Source organism: Miniopterus natalensis, chromosome X (assembly GCF_054644295.1).
Source record: "Miniopterus natalensis isolate mMinNat1 chromosome X, mMinNat1.hap1, whole genome shotgun sequence".
NCBI classification, from domain to species: Eukaryota; Metazoa; Chordata; class Mammalia; order Chiroptera; family Miniopteridae; genus Miniopterus; species Miniopterus natalensis.
This window is the reverse complement of record NC_142103.1, coordinates 70,289,428-70,304,428: the sequence shown is the minus strand read 5'-3', so window position 1 is coordinate 70,304,428 and position 15,001 is coordinate 70,289,428. Positions and strand designations below refer to the sequence as shown.

Genomic DNA, 15,001 nt, shown 5'->3' with positions numbered 1-15,001 from the left:
GATGGATGAAAAAGGTGAAGGGGAATGAGTCAAAAATACTGTAATAAGTTTGCACAGTGACAGATGATGACTAGAATTAGTGGGGTGATCACATGTAAGGTATAAAAATGTCAATCACTATATTATACATCTGAAACTATTATAACTAATATAATATTGTATACCAACTATGCTTAAATAAAAATGAAGGTATCTTCATATAAGACAAAAAGACAATATGTTTTTATTGATATAGACACTTAAAGTTTGATGTTGAAAAATGTCTGAAAGACATGTCCAAAACTCAAAACTCATAATTGCGGTTACTCTGGTTGGCAGGGAATGGGAGAAAATCAGCATGGAAGTTAGATATCAAAAGTAGTTTTGGCTTCATCTGTAATATACTAATTTCAAAAGGACAATGTATTCATCTATTACTTAATTTAACAAAATAAAGAGAATTACTAAGAGAACAAAAAAACTTCCAAACTCTTCATTATTGTTTTCTATGCTCTTCTCTGTTGTAACATATTTCTAAAAAGAAAGAAAATTATTATAGAAATTCTGTATAGGTCAGTGTTTAGTTGTGATAACCAAATATCCACTCTAGCTATCTTAGGCATAAAGAAATTTCATAGAAGAAATTAAATGCTTATTTGCTTGTTGGAGGATCTGGAGGATAAGGCTTTAAGCTACTTTGCTTCTTAGGAACAAATTCAAGCCACCTAAGACACTAAACCTTGGCTAAAGGTTTAGTTAAGTGTCTTTAGTTAAGACACTAAACCCTGCTATTGCATAAACCTGACAATTTAGGATATTGCATCCCAAATTTTGAAGCTGTCAATTATGACTGCAAGTTCTGAAACAATATCATTTCCACCACAGTTTGCATTAGTAAAATGAATATCTCACATCTTGCCCCTGTCCCATCATGACTCATTTCTGAATCACTCTCACAGATGTGGATCTGATTTGTAAATTTTAAATTGGATACTGCAAGGGAATCTAGAGAATATGTTATTATTAATACTATTAATATTAAATTTCTAATCTCTGCATAATAGAAGTTAGAGTGAATATTAAGCTAGCCAATCTACAGTAACTTCAATGGTCATTTTGAAAATTACAAGACCATAATCAGATTACTGATACTTAGATATATGATACCCTTTTCAGCAACTGGTAGACAAAAATCATCACACAACTGAAACTAAATTTCAGAAAATAATAGGTCAAGGACAAGACTTTTCTAGGTCTCCATGATAAATTTAAAACTGCTGATATTTGACTGCTAATACATGTAGTCAAAATGGATCTATCTGAGTGAACTTGTATTATTAACTGGAATCAATAAAGATTTAAATTGTAAACCCTGCTAGTTGCAATTTGTGTTAATATCCTTTCCCCAATCTTAAGGACATTGCCTTTTGTATAACAAGAAGTACAAAGGGTGAGATAAGTTAATTGTAATTTATTTGCTAGAGGAAGTTTTGGATTTTTTTATCATTTCATCCCTTAATGCCTCTTCCTCTCCTTTTGAACAAAAAGGGACTTTAGGAAGATTATTTTCAGAGCAGGCTGGAGGATAGATTAGAGGGAGGGGAGTCAGGAGGCAGAAAAACCAGAACAGCGCTGTTATAGCTGTCCATGTCAGTCTCTGGACTAGAAATATTGGTAATGATGATGGAAAGAAAAGAACAAAGGGGAGAGAAATTGTACAGTCAGAATCAGCAAAAAGTATTAATTTATTAGATGCAGATGGAAAAGGAAGAAAAAAACTTTCGTAGAATTATATCAATAACAGAAAACAAGTTTTCTGATATGGGATGTTGAAGGTGGAGTAAGTTATGTGGAAGAGGGAGAGGACACGGTAACTCTCTGGACTTTCCACTCGATTTTGCTACTAACATAAAACTGCTCTAAAAATAATGTCTATTAAAAGTTGGGAAGGCTCTTCTATGCCTAAGCAATTAAAGTCTTGAATTCCCTTTATCCTTTTCAGCAACTGATAATCAACTATCTTCTTATTTTTTTTAGGATAACAAATATTTATTCAGAAATGGATAAGTAACAGCATCTCCTCCATCCCCTAATGTCTCTTCCTCTCCTTCTGAACAAAAGAGACACAGGTGGGGAATGTAGGGGTGTGGGAAGTGAAGAGGGACACAAGGATTATCCCATCATCTTCTCTTCCCTGTTTCCTGCAATAACATCCTGTAGAGCAGGGGAGGCAAACAGGCTCCACCCCACAATGTACCATGTGGCTAACCAGAGGACCAGGTCCACATGACCTGGCAGCTGCAGCTGGCTCAATGAAACTCTGGTAACCCAAGTAGTCTGTCATGGGACTGAAGGGAGAGGAGAGGTTAATGCCATACATCCAGGAAAATTACCATCTCTGCTTGAAGCAAAGTCCAAGCAGTAACTAGACTGTGCTCAGGACCTGAGAAACCAGGTCTGACTGTCCTTGTGTTCTCTTTGGCCAAGAAGGGGAAAGTGTAGGAGGAATGTCTTTCAGCTTCTGAGAATTGTTTGCACCCGTTCAAAGGCGAAGAAGGGAACAAAAATTGTATTCTTTAAAAAACTGGAAAGTGGAACACTATTCCTTGGACTTCCCAGGCCTTGGCAACCTCAGAGGTGGAGTACTAAGCTGGGTCCTTCCTCCTTGATAGATTTGACTTGTGGAAATATGAGTTTCCATGTTTTTCTTCACTGGACTGGCCCCAAGCAGGTCATGAGAGGCTCTCAATATCTCAGGTCCCATTTACCTTCTAGGCTTTTGCCTTCAATAGTATTTACAACTAATTCTCTAGAGCTCCCAGAATTTTGCTTCCCAACTCTTTCCAGCTCTTCCAGTCTGGACTCCCTTTATAGTTCGAACAAACCAGTGAGAGACTGAGAATGATTCTGGAGCAATGCTGTCTTGATATTCAGGGGCTGCTCCTGATTTCTACAGTTTTGCCCCAACTCCCTGGAACCATGTTAAGGGAATAACCCATCACTTACTTGGAAGGGCTGCTTTCTTTTCTCAACTCCTTCCCCACTACCCACCATTCCCCTATCTCTACTGCCAAGGCAGGAAAATTCCCATCTGGTCATGGGCAGATGGGTCACTTACAATAGACAGTGCCCCTTGGTGGCAGGTAGATCTATGCCTCTCAGCATCCCTGACTATTGTCCTGTAGACATCTGAGCCTAGAAAGGAGGAACTAGGAGCAAGCCAACACCAAATGCACAGTGTCACAGAACTAGCGGAGAGCTGGCATTGACACCAAAATCAGGGCATGATGAGTGCTGGGCTAGTGAGAACTGGAAGGGCTAACAATACAAGCTTTTCCAACAGTGATAACCAGAAGCCAATAGAGCTGGGGTGGAGGACTCTGTATAACCCAAGGGAGAAAGGGAATGTGACTTCTCAGGGTTTACCCTGATTTGCCTGAGGTTGCATGAGCCCTCCAAGCCAAGAGCGGGCCTACACTCTTCCTACCAGAGCAGCAGGCTCACCCTGCACTTGCCACAGGGCCCTTTCCAGACCAGATTAATTTTGAGCCAATTGTGGTGAGAGGACAAGAAGCATGTGACCTGATCCCCACCTAGGCCATCTCCATTGACCAGGCAGGTAAGTGGCAAAGCTCTGTAGCTGATCTGGCTCCCATTTCCTGGAGCCACAAGAAAGCCATGCAGAGAATTTATGGCACCATTTTTTTAAAAAATCAGTTTGGGGCTGAGGTTAGGAAGATAGACACTCTGAGCAAAACACACCTATCTTGGTGAGGAGGTGGAGGGAGAAGAAACACATTATGGGAATTGTTAATGTACAAAAGAGCACAGGGTAGGACACAACACAAAAAGGCAGGTCCATCCAGTGAGAAAAGTCTCAACCCCCTACTTGGGGGCTCCGGCCCCATGGCCCATTGTTCACAAGCTTTGCTTTAGGAAACAGCTACCCTCCTCTGTCCCTGCTTCTGACTGCCTCACTACCCCTCTCAAAGTTTTATTTTGAATTCTGTAGGCTGTGTGGTCACAGAAGCCTCTGAGGACTTGAAGGATGCCTTCAGGATGATGTCAGAGTACACTTCTGCAGGAGGATTGGACGAGGCAGCAGAGTTCACCCTGTGAGGCAGATCACTCTCCTTTATCACTGAGGGGCTGTCACTCAGTTATAGCAGGATAGGCTGGTCTAAGGTGATAAGGTTCCCATTCATGTGAAGTTTGCACTTAGTGGTTTGCTATCCAGATTTCTTTTTCTTTTTTCTTTTAAATCCTCACCTGAGGATATAGAATATTTTTCCATTGCTTTTCAGAGAGAGTGGAAGGGAAGGAGAGAGAGAAACATCCATGTGAGAGAGACACATTGAATGGTTGCTTCCTGCACATGTCCCGATCAAGGATCAAGCCTGAAACCGAGGTACGTCCCCTTGGCCAGAATCGAACCCAGGACCCTTCAATCCACGGGCTGACGCTCTAACCACTGACCCAAACAGGCTAGGGCTGTTATATTTCTTATATGAGGTGACAGCATCATGCTTCTTAACAAAGACCACTTCTGCTGCCCCAGTATGTACCCACCGAGCCACTTCAGGGCTCTGCATACACAGAAAAGCTCAACAATATCTTCCTGTGTGACTCTAATGTACAGATTATTCACAGTGATCTCGGTGCCTTCCAAAGTGCTGATGACAGGCTCAGCAGGTGACAGCTCTTTGGGGGAATCCTCCTTTTTCACTAGTGTCTAGGACATGTTGGTCCGACTGAGGAGGGGAGAATGGGAGCTGTGCATGCATCATTCTGAACCACTTTGGTGAGAAGGAGGGCACTGGATGTGGAAAGCTTCGAACCACTCAGCCTGGTCATGTGGTGGAGAAGGCTGCCTGAGGTTGTGAACTGCAACACCATCATCTTCATCCAGGTCGTATAAATTCTGTTTGGTCTGGTGATTATTGACAATGTGAGTCCTCATTGCAGCAGGATGGGCCCGAGGTGGTTCTGAAATTCAACTAGTTTACAGAATTTCTGGAAGGATAATTTCTTTTCTACAGCTATCAACCAGATTCAGTTTCTGATGCCTCCAACAACAACAGCCTTGATAGAAGGCCATTTATGATATTAACTATAGTTTGAGCATTTATTTATAAACACCTACCACACTAGTGACTCTCAAATGAAAACAAATATATATTTGCCTACCCAGTTAGATATCCCCTCATTTAGCCTGTGAACCATCCTGTGTTCTAACTTCTTAATGTACTACACAACCTGAGAGATTATAACAATTTATTCCCTCTCTTTTCCCCATTATTTTATTACTAAGTGATAGGAGAGTAATCTGATTGAGCTAATATAATTACAATTTGAAGAACAAATGATAAAATGTTTTGGAATTAATTTGAACCCAAGAGAACAGTAAATTGATGACAGGATAAAAGTGAGTAGAGCAATAGTCTTGGTTCTAAGTGGGGTTACAAATCCTCTCTAATCAGGTTCAGTACATTTCTAGAAGGCCGAGTCCAAGGCATGAAGCAACAGGTCACCGTTGCATATCCCCCTATCCTTATGGCCTAACTATGGTATACATACAACATAGGACAAAAGATAGCCTCCTCTCTACTGCACAATAAAGCCATTGAGGCCTGTAGCATACCAGAAATATGTCAAAGGGAATAGAGCTACTGAATGTATTTGAATCAAACTGAAAGTGAACTTATTAGCTCGCTTTTTAAAAGATTAGATTAAGAGTGCACGAGGGATATGGGAATTGAAAAAGCCATGAGAATGGTACACAAATGACTGAGTTTGGGAAACACCTGTCTAAAGCATCTAAAATGTTGCCCTTCTAGGGCAGTAACTTATCAGAAGGGTATTCGCAAAGCTAGATAGGAAGACCATGAAAGATTATCTCTGATCACATTCTAAAATCACTTCCATTAATAGTCAACCTGGACCCTGAGACCTTTGGAAATACTCATCAAAGAGGCTTTTACATGTTATACACTAATTGTTTAGTATGTGTCAAGCACAGGTAGTAATTCATCTAGACATGTTGATAACAGTCCTCTGTTGGACTTTTGGTTGCCAACACCCATAAAGCCCTCTTAAACCACAGCTGTTTGGGTTTTTTTTTAAATTAGGGTATCACTAAACAAGTTAACTATGGAGAGAATGGCTGAAAATTTATGCACATGAAAAGGCTGACATGTCTGGTTTATGGCAGGTACAACTGAGAAAAAGGTGATCCCAAGATATAAAGAGAAAAATATACAACTGGCAGACTCAGATGACCAAAGAAGAAGCCATATGTCCTCTGACAGACAAGAGAGAATATTAGTTCCTGACATCTTCCCAGCTCATTTGAAATTTGATTGGAGTTCATTTTTTTGTCCTTGGACTCAACAGGACAGGTGCATTTACAAAATGTCCACCCATTCACACCCCTGACACATGCTCTTTTTATTTTTCTCAAGACACATTGAATGGGTTTTAGTTCCTTGCAACCCTGAGTCCTGACTAGAAAATAAATCAAAAAATAATAAGTACAACAGAGACATGGGGTAAATATAAGGCATCAGGGAAGAAATAAAGGAATCAGTAGGCCACTTGATCATTGGATTGCTGTAGAGCTGTTCAGAGGAGATAAAGATTTTTTAAAATTAGCCCTCAAAGTTTATTTTTCTTGACTTGTCTCATTCTCTAGCAGTCCAATCATTTGTCTCAAACTCTAATGTTTTCATATGAGGGTTTTTCTTTCAACCTATGTAATAAAAGTCATTAGTGGGGATGTCAGAAGATACATTTTTATTTCTTTTTTTAAAAGTTCTCCTTTTGTTCATCTTCCTCCTCTTCCTTCTCCCATTCCCACCCCAGACACACACATGTAGTCTAGCAAAAGTTAACAATTGGCATACATCCAATTGTTTGACACAGTGAAAACCATACTACTATATATATGTATTTGTAGAAAGCAATTCTTTGCTTAACCTTCCCTTAGCTACATGCTCTTGTATTTCAATTCTAATAAATAAAAAATATATTTTGATGCAGTCTTTTAAAGTGGCATACCTGCTTATGCCTGTGTAATAGTCATAATGCTCACCCTCACTCTCCTTTTCAGGTAAAGGCAATTTAAGTGCTAAGCCTCTTATTCTTGGCAGTAATTACTTATGTTGGCTGCTTTTTTTACATCCATCTTCTAATAAGAATAATGAATAATTGTAGAAATGGTTGACCTTTCTATGAACCTCCTGGAGGATGCTTGCCAATTTCTTCCATTCCATCTGGATAAAAAGAATAGCAATAACAGTTTACAAAGCATATTTACTGCAAGGGTCTCTAGTTCAGAATAAGTATACATGGAGCTTTCCTTAGGAGAGTACAAACAACAAGGTATATAAGCAATTCCAAGATGTAGTGCTGAGAACTAGTTTGGAAACCATGGCTTAGCATTTCTCAGCTAACTAAATAAATCTTGTGGGTTTATCTAACTGCATTCACTCAACAAATACATCCCTACTATTTATAGCGATGTGCATGCACATATGCCTACACATTGAATACTTTTCATGAAATGACATCCAACTCCACAATCCAAGGCAGGCTGGAAGCCAGATAGAATAGAATGTGTAAAAAGAAAGTTACCAAAAAAGGTTCAACTGGCTATGGTGAAAGGAGTGGCATTGCCCAAGATTTGTATATCCAAAATTAATGTGCTTATTTCTAAAAGGGATAGTTCGCACAGGAACAGACAAGGGAGAGAGAGTGGTCTGTTTGGTTTGTATTTTCTGGATGATTTTTTTAAGTGTCACTCCCGGCAGAAAACATATTCAGTGTAAGAGGTCCAGATCTTGTCATCAGTCTGGTCATGGGTGATAGTGCAGGTGCCAGTGGAATTGCATGCTACCATGTGAAAGCCAGCATCAGCTAGTTTATCAAAGGCTTGTTCCAGAAAGGTAAATTTGAGGTAATATCGAGAAGTGTACCGCTCAGGAGGACGGTCAGGGTCTCTGCTCTCATTTAGAGTATCTCCAAATACTTCTTTGGCCAATGATATCTTACCACACACCATGATTCGGGCCACGCGGCGGAATTTGGCATCTGTTTGACTATCCCGACCCAGAGTATAGGAGCCTCGATAGCCAATAGTGATGAAACCTGCCTTCTTGGGATCAGAACCATTGTTTGCTGTCAGAGCTAGGGGGTTATCAGGGCCACTAACATGGATGTTATTACTTGAAGAGAGATTACATGTGATGTTAATGTTGGTGGAAAGCTCTTCTAGATCACTTTGCCATAGATCATTGCCAACTGAGTTGATCTTGTTGATTTTAGAAGCCAACATCTTCACTAACTCTGGTAGCTTAAAGTATTCTGCTTCTCTCTGGAGCCGACCACACTCTGGAAAGTGGTCAGGAAGCACCAGTTTCCGGTCTCTCATGTAGTCTAGCACATAGCGAAAGAGGAAACCATCTCGGTCTACAAAGAATCTCCCTTTGTTGTCCTGGATTAGGGAGCAAGGATTCTTTTCACTGAACATTTCCCAGAGCAGGGAGCCAGGAACACTGACCAAAGTAGGATAGCGAGTAATGTACACCTGACCACCCACGTTGAGTTCAATAATCTCAGGAAAATGACTGAAATCTTCACTTGGTTTAGTACAACTTGATTTCTCCGGCATGGCCATATTGATCTGCAGAAGCAAAAGACATTGGTTCTAAGTAAAAGCTTACAGTATGGGGATTCTGTTTATAAACATTAATTTTCTGCATTCACACACACTACATACCAAGAAAATCAAGCAAACCATAATCTTTTGCAAATTAGCTATTTTTAACTTGAGAATGGCAGAATAGTAAAATAGTACATAATTTGGCTTTGCAATATTTTTAATATCCTTCTGAATGCCGGGTGTACCAAATGATCACAACCCCATTTTTTGTGGTGGTATTTGTGTTGCTCATTCTATTTTACTCTCACAGTCCATTCCCATTCCTGTCCCTCGTCCCACCATAGGTTGCCATTCTGATAGGTTTAGTGTGTATCTTTCTGTGCATATATATTCTGAAAAATAAATTTTGTTGTTTAAAATAGATGTATATGTCATTGTACTATATATTTCAGCCTTCAGTTATACATATTTATACATTTTTTCACCCTAAGCACTATAGTGCTCAAATCCCTTCACGTTGCTATATTTATCTCCAATCTCTTGCTTCTAATTGTGACATAATACTCCATGGTATGCACCCATTATGTTTTACTATCTACTCTCCCAGTGACTGACACCCAGATTGCTTCTAACTTCCTGCTCCAATTTACACTCCAGTACATGTTTCCTATGGACCTGTGAGAGAACATCTTTAGACTGTATATCCAGCAGTGGTATTTCTGAGTCACACTGTATGCATATACCTAATTTGACTAAGTAGTGACATACTGCCCTCTAAAATGTCCCTTGTCTGCATTCATACTTAATCCTCACATCCCCAGAGTGACTTGGCATTATCCATATTTGTAAATTTTTGCCACTCTACTGGGTCTAAATTGATACCTCATTGCAGTATGAGAAAATTAATTATAAAATAAAGAATATAGGCAACTATCATAAGACCATAACTTAGTTCCTTCTCACTGTCCACTCATTCCTTCCCTTTTATATCCTAACTTCTGGCCCTATCACTTTACTAGAACCACTGTTTCCAACACAAAACATGGTGCTCTGATCACCTTTCTTTGCACCCAATTCTCCTTTATTTGTTCATCAGTCAACATTTTTGTTCATATTAGACTTTGCTGAGCCTCTTCCTACCTCAAGTTCCATTCCAGTTGCATCTTAGTCACTGGTTTATTTCTCTTCTCAAACCATCCTAAACTGTGACTGTGCAAGTCTCAGAACTGTGTTTTTTGCTCTATAATCTCTCTTTCATAGAATTCATCCAATTAAGCTTTTCTAACTACTACATTTACATATATGATTACCAAATCCTAGCTTCTCTCCTAAACTTCAGTTCGCTGTTGGCAACTACTTGCTGAGTGCGCCAACAGTACCTTGAATTCAGTATTTTCCAAACCACACTCATGTATGTGAAAGTGTTTTGTAAAATCTAAGTTATAATGATTTTTGTCTTAATTTTCCAGCTTAAACAGGCCACATTTTATGACCTTTTTCTGTCAATAATATCACACTTTTTCCAGTCTTCAACTTGGAGATTTAGAAACGTCAGAGTCATCTTACTGACCTATTCATCTACTTCATGTGTATTCCTTACTAACCTAGAAATTATTCCTTTATGATACCTCTTGCATACACATGTTACCACTGCCTCTTCTGTTCTTAATCTGCACTAATTGATCTGAACATCTGAATTGATCTGTCCATCTCTAGTTGAGACTCATCCACATCTGCCCCACACCCTGCCCCCACCTCAAAAAAAAAAATCCTACATGCTATTACCAGATTGGTTATTGTCATATTGCCTTTTTCTCTGTTTAAAAATTGTCAGTGACTCCACATTGCCTAAAGATCAAATCCAAAACCCTTCCTGGAACTCAAAGCTATCTATAAGCTAGTTATTTTCTCTCTTTAATGATAAGAATGCCTACCACTGCACAGTACTTACTATATGCCAGGCATTATTCTTATCCAATAGTGTGGGTACAAATATTATCCTTACTTTGCCAATGAAAAAACTGGTAAATAACTTGCCCAACATAAAACTAAGTGTCTGAGGTGCTATTCAAACTTAAGCAATGGGACTCCAGTCTCCATATTCTTAATTGATTGTACCTATCAAAACCTCTTTACATATACAAAAATAGTGTAGGCATTATTGCCTGCCCATGATATGTTCATATTTTTGTTGCCTTTGCCCATACCTTTCCCCTTCTAGTCTTTGACGTCAAGGACCAACTCAAGTCCTAATTAAGATTAAGTTCCTCCTCACATTTCTATATTAAACTTAAAATTTTCATTTCACTTTTTACTCATTGGTTTCCTACCCCTTTACCTAATATAATAACAGTAGTATTGGTAACATGATAACAATAGCTAACATTTATGAAGCACTTACTATATGCCAGTCTTTTTGGATTTCTTTTAATGTGACGGCTCAGTTAATATTTTTAACAATCCAATGAAGTAAATACTATTGCAATCCTCAGTTCTCAAAGGAATAAGCAGATGCATAGTCCATTATAATTCCTCATACAAACTAATGTTTTTAGTCTCCGCTTACTAATCTACCCTTCATACTATAACTAGAATTATCTTTCTTAAATGCAAAACTGATTATAGCCTTCCTTGCATAAACACTGTCAAAGGTTTCTCAAAGCCTAGAGAATGAAGTTCAGACATATCAAATACAGTATATGAAAACTTCCACACTGGTCTTTGCTTTATTCTTGGGCTTTGATTCCAACTATCTTTCCCTTTGGTACCACTAAAATGACCCTAAATTTAGCTACTGAATCTAAACCCAGTTCACCAGACTCATCCACTTTTTCATGTCCACATTGCTTTAACTTATGATTCCTTCTGCCCAAAATATCCTCTTTTACTCTACTTACCCCAACCTCCCTGTCCCTTCTTGAGAAATATTATAACATAGTAGCTTTGGGAAAGTCTGCGTTTGAATTCTACCTCTACCATTTACTAGCTGGATAACTTTGGACAAATTATTTATTCTCTATGAGCCTTGGTTTTCTTATCCAGAAAGTGGATATAACAAAAGATTCATAAGATAAGGAGGAAATTATATATAATGTATATAAAGTACTTAACACAATGCCTATCATATAGTAAGTGCTTAATGGATGATTGGTTACACTGGCTCCCTTAGCTTATCTTGGGACAAGCAGTGAAAGATTGCAATCCACCAGTTGACTATGGCACTAGAAGTCTTATAGTGATCCATTAAGATTCTGCTAAAATAAAACATCCTCTCGAACTGCCCACCCCATCCCTTCATATCCATTATTGCTTCATATTGGAAATATCTCTTAGAGCACTTATTATACAGCACACCATAATTATTTATGTTTGTCTGTTCCAAATAGCTTCTAAGATACATAATAATCTTGACTTAAAAATCTCTGGATACCCAGCACTTTGAACCTAGTAGATAATAAGCTTATAGTAAGCAATTATTGAATGATGAGTAAACCACCAACAAATGTGATATCAATTTCATTACTTTCATAATCCCACAGTATATAAGTAGAAATCCATTTAAAGGAACTCATTTTGAGTACATGTGTGAGTATATAAACAAGAAATATACATATACTAGATCTTGCGAATTTCTAAATGCAAAAAAAGCTGTTATATATTCCCTCAAAAGACAATAGTAGAAGTCAAAGATAGTTATTCCTCATTGTAGAGAAAGATCATTTTATAACACAATTAAGCAGGTGAAAAATAGTAGTGTAAAGCTGATACCTTCTTATTTCAGATTGTTCTTTCTTGATGCTTTAGAGTTACTTTCTCTATTCAAGTCAACTGATGGTTTAAAATCCTGAGTAAAAGTCACATTCAGCTTGAGGAGTCAAAATGGGTAGTCTATTTTGCTTCTCACATTAGAAGAGGATTTTCAGCTAAATCCTAAGGACAGAACTTTATTTCTGTAAGAAGTCAAAGGGGAAAAATTTAGGACTAGAACTGCAGTAGATCCTCAACTGCCAAACCCCTGTGGCACAACCACAGCCATATTTTAAACCATAAATAGAAATTTTACTCTGAAAGTTATTCTTAAGACTGCCCCTGATAACTAGGAATTTCAAGTTATTTTAAAGAAATAAAAATGGAGGTAGTTTCCCCAGTAATGAAAAATGACCAATGCAAAAGAGCCCCTGGTGTATTATCATAACATGAAGCCAGGAAGGACATTTCCCAAACAGGAAGATTTCTTAACTGTTTTGCATGTATTTTTACTGTAAAAATATCTTTTGCATATAAAATTCTTTACATGTACTCTCCTCCCCCCTCCCCCATCCCAGTGTTTCCTGTTCAGCTAGCTTACTGAAGAGGAAGCAAAAACATTGTCCATTCAATCTAACCATTTCTAAGTCTTTTAAATACTTGTTTAGGACATAGCCCTAAAATGTTTAATTTTTCTCTCTCTTGTACATAAACCTCAGGCTGATAACTACAGAAACAATTAGCTGCTTTCAGTAAATCAAAGAAGTAAAAGTCTCTGCAAGGAGGAAGTTAAAAGAGAAGATGTGAAATGTAAATAGTTTAAATCAGAGGATAAAACGTTTAACCCAGCTGTATGCTGCAAACCAGGAAAAGCTAAACTTTACATTTCAGTGTTTCAAAGGGACTGAAGAAAGTAGCTAGTGCATCACTTGCTCTGCAGTCAAACAATCTTGCAACCAAGATGCAGTGTTTTTAAAAGAAAAACAAAGTCAGATATATCAAAACTCCTGGTTTCTACCTGAAAATGAGAAGGAAGTATTTTCTAAGGAAATTAGACAGCTTATAAATGACCATTTTCCAATTTTATTAAACCTTATATCTTTGTGTCTTAGTATCTCCCCTCTTCTCTCTATCCCTCTTCCTCTCGCTCTCTCCAATTTTGACCAGTCTGTATTAAAAATACACTCACTTATAAAAATGAACACATCAATAATAATTTTAAATGTGGTTCCCACCTTTTATGTTGTTCCAGTTCAAAGAGATTCAAGAAAGCAAAGTAGGTAACGGCTGAACTGGAAGTGTAAGCAAAAGGAAAAAACAACTTTAAGTAAGAATTAAATAGGTTTTTTTTTCCTACTTGATGGAGAAAATCCTCAGCAGCATTCCCAGCCCCTACAAGTAACTTGGACCTATGGCTTTTTGTCTGTTCATAAAATGAAATGCTAGTACCGAGTTGCTTTAAAAATTCAAAATTAAAAAACAATCAAATGATGAAAAGCAATCTGAATTTTCACAATTCCATTTCAGGGAAGAAACTTGCTTGCTTTTGGATCTTTAGGCAGATTTCACATGCAGTCCTCTCTCAGTACACAAAAGCAACACACAGAGACAAGCTCATCCCCAGCTCAAATGCAGAAGCTCCTGAATTCCAGAAGCAGCAGACTGGAAAAGAAAGGTAAGGGGATCAATGGAGTAGTTACCTTGAATCTCCAGCCACTCAAATATTGCCAAGCACAGCCTCAGCCCCTCTATGCCTTGCTGCTGGCTTGACTCAGCTTGTGAACTGTCTTCCTGCTCTGTTCCCTCTTCTTTGCTGTGTGTTTTGGTGCTCAGTCTGGGTTTCCCCTTTTAATAATAGGAAGCCTGTAGAACCTCCCCTCCTGCTATGACATACTTGGCTCCCTCCACAGACAGCCTCCTAGATGGAAAAGGCAAGGTCTCTACTCTGCAGGCTAAGGAGGAAGCAAAGTCCAGATAGGGAGAAGATGGCTGTGGTGATGTTAATTTAAAAAAAATCATTTGAGGAGAAGAGAAAAACATTTTCTGATCTTTTGTTGTTTCAAAAAGAACAAATAAACATTTAGGAGGTGCAAATTAATTGAATGTGTTTTTTTAAACTGAAGAGTTGGTTGAATTTTCAACATGGATGCATCAGATCTGTTTGCTTTAATAACTTTGTTGCAATAAACTCTCAAATGACCTCCACAGTTCAAATAAATCATATACTAAGCACTTCTTAAGTACCAGATACTGTGCTAAATGCTGAGGATAAAGAATTAAATTAGTCACAAAGCCTTACATTTTAGTCCAGGAGAAAGATTTGTGAACAAATAAATTCAATGTAAGTTCATGTTATGGAAGAGGTATGTACACAGTGCTGTAAGAACACAAAGGAAATACCCCTATGCCATCTAGGGGTTTCCAAAGACTTCCTGGAAAAGATGTCTAAACTAAGTTTTATCAGGTGAATAAGAATTAGTGGGAAAAATAAGTAGGAAAAGAATTTTAGGCAGAAAGAACAGTGTTAGCAAAGCGAAATGGGTTTAAAGAGTATGTCATGTATTAGGAACCATAATTATTTTTAATGTTGGAGTAGAGAGGCAGGATTTTATAACC

The 15,001-nt window shown here is 38.2% G+C and overlaps 1 protein-coding gene and 1 pseudogene across 2 annotated transcripts; both read right to left on the bottom strand.

Moving 5' to 3' along the window:
- Nucleotides 1-3,950: 3,950 nt before the first annotated feature.
- LOC107537264 (polymerase delta-interacting protein 3-like) lies at nucleotides 3,951-7,162 on the bottom strand (annotated as a pseudogene).
- Nucleotides 6,707-14,169, bottom strand: LOC107537271 (BTB/POZ domain-containing protein KCTD12-like). 2 transcript variants are annotated; one of them, XM_016213249.2, is made up of 4 exons: nucleotides 14,086-14,169; nucleotides 13,621-13,677; nucleotides 12,407-12,588; nucleotides 6,707-8,659 (listed from the first exon to the last, which is right to left on the bottom strand). In XM_016213249.2, exon 4 carries the CDS (start codon nucleotides 8,651-8,653, stop codon nucleotides 7,775-7,777), a length of 879 nt encoding a protein of 292 aa, XP_016068735.1. In that variant the 5' UTR covers nucleotides 8,654-8,659; nucleotides 12,407-12,588; nucleotides 13,621-13,677; nucleotides 14,086-14,169; the 3' UTR covers nucleotides 6,707-7,774. The 2 variants fall into 2 exon arrangements, with proteins under 2 accessions (XP_016068735.1, XP_016068736.1); XM_016213250.2 differs by lacking the exon at nucleotides 13,621-13,677.
- Nucleotides 14,170-15,001: the final 832 nt, after the last annotated feature.

What these genes read in the sequence shown, in the direction of transcription:
- LOC107537271 (XM_016213249.2), bottom strand. Translation starts at nt 8,653, where the DNA reads ATGGCCATGCCGGAGAAATCAAGTTGTACTAAACCAAGTGAAGATTTC.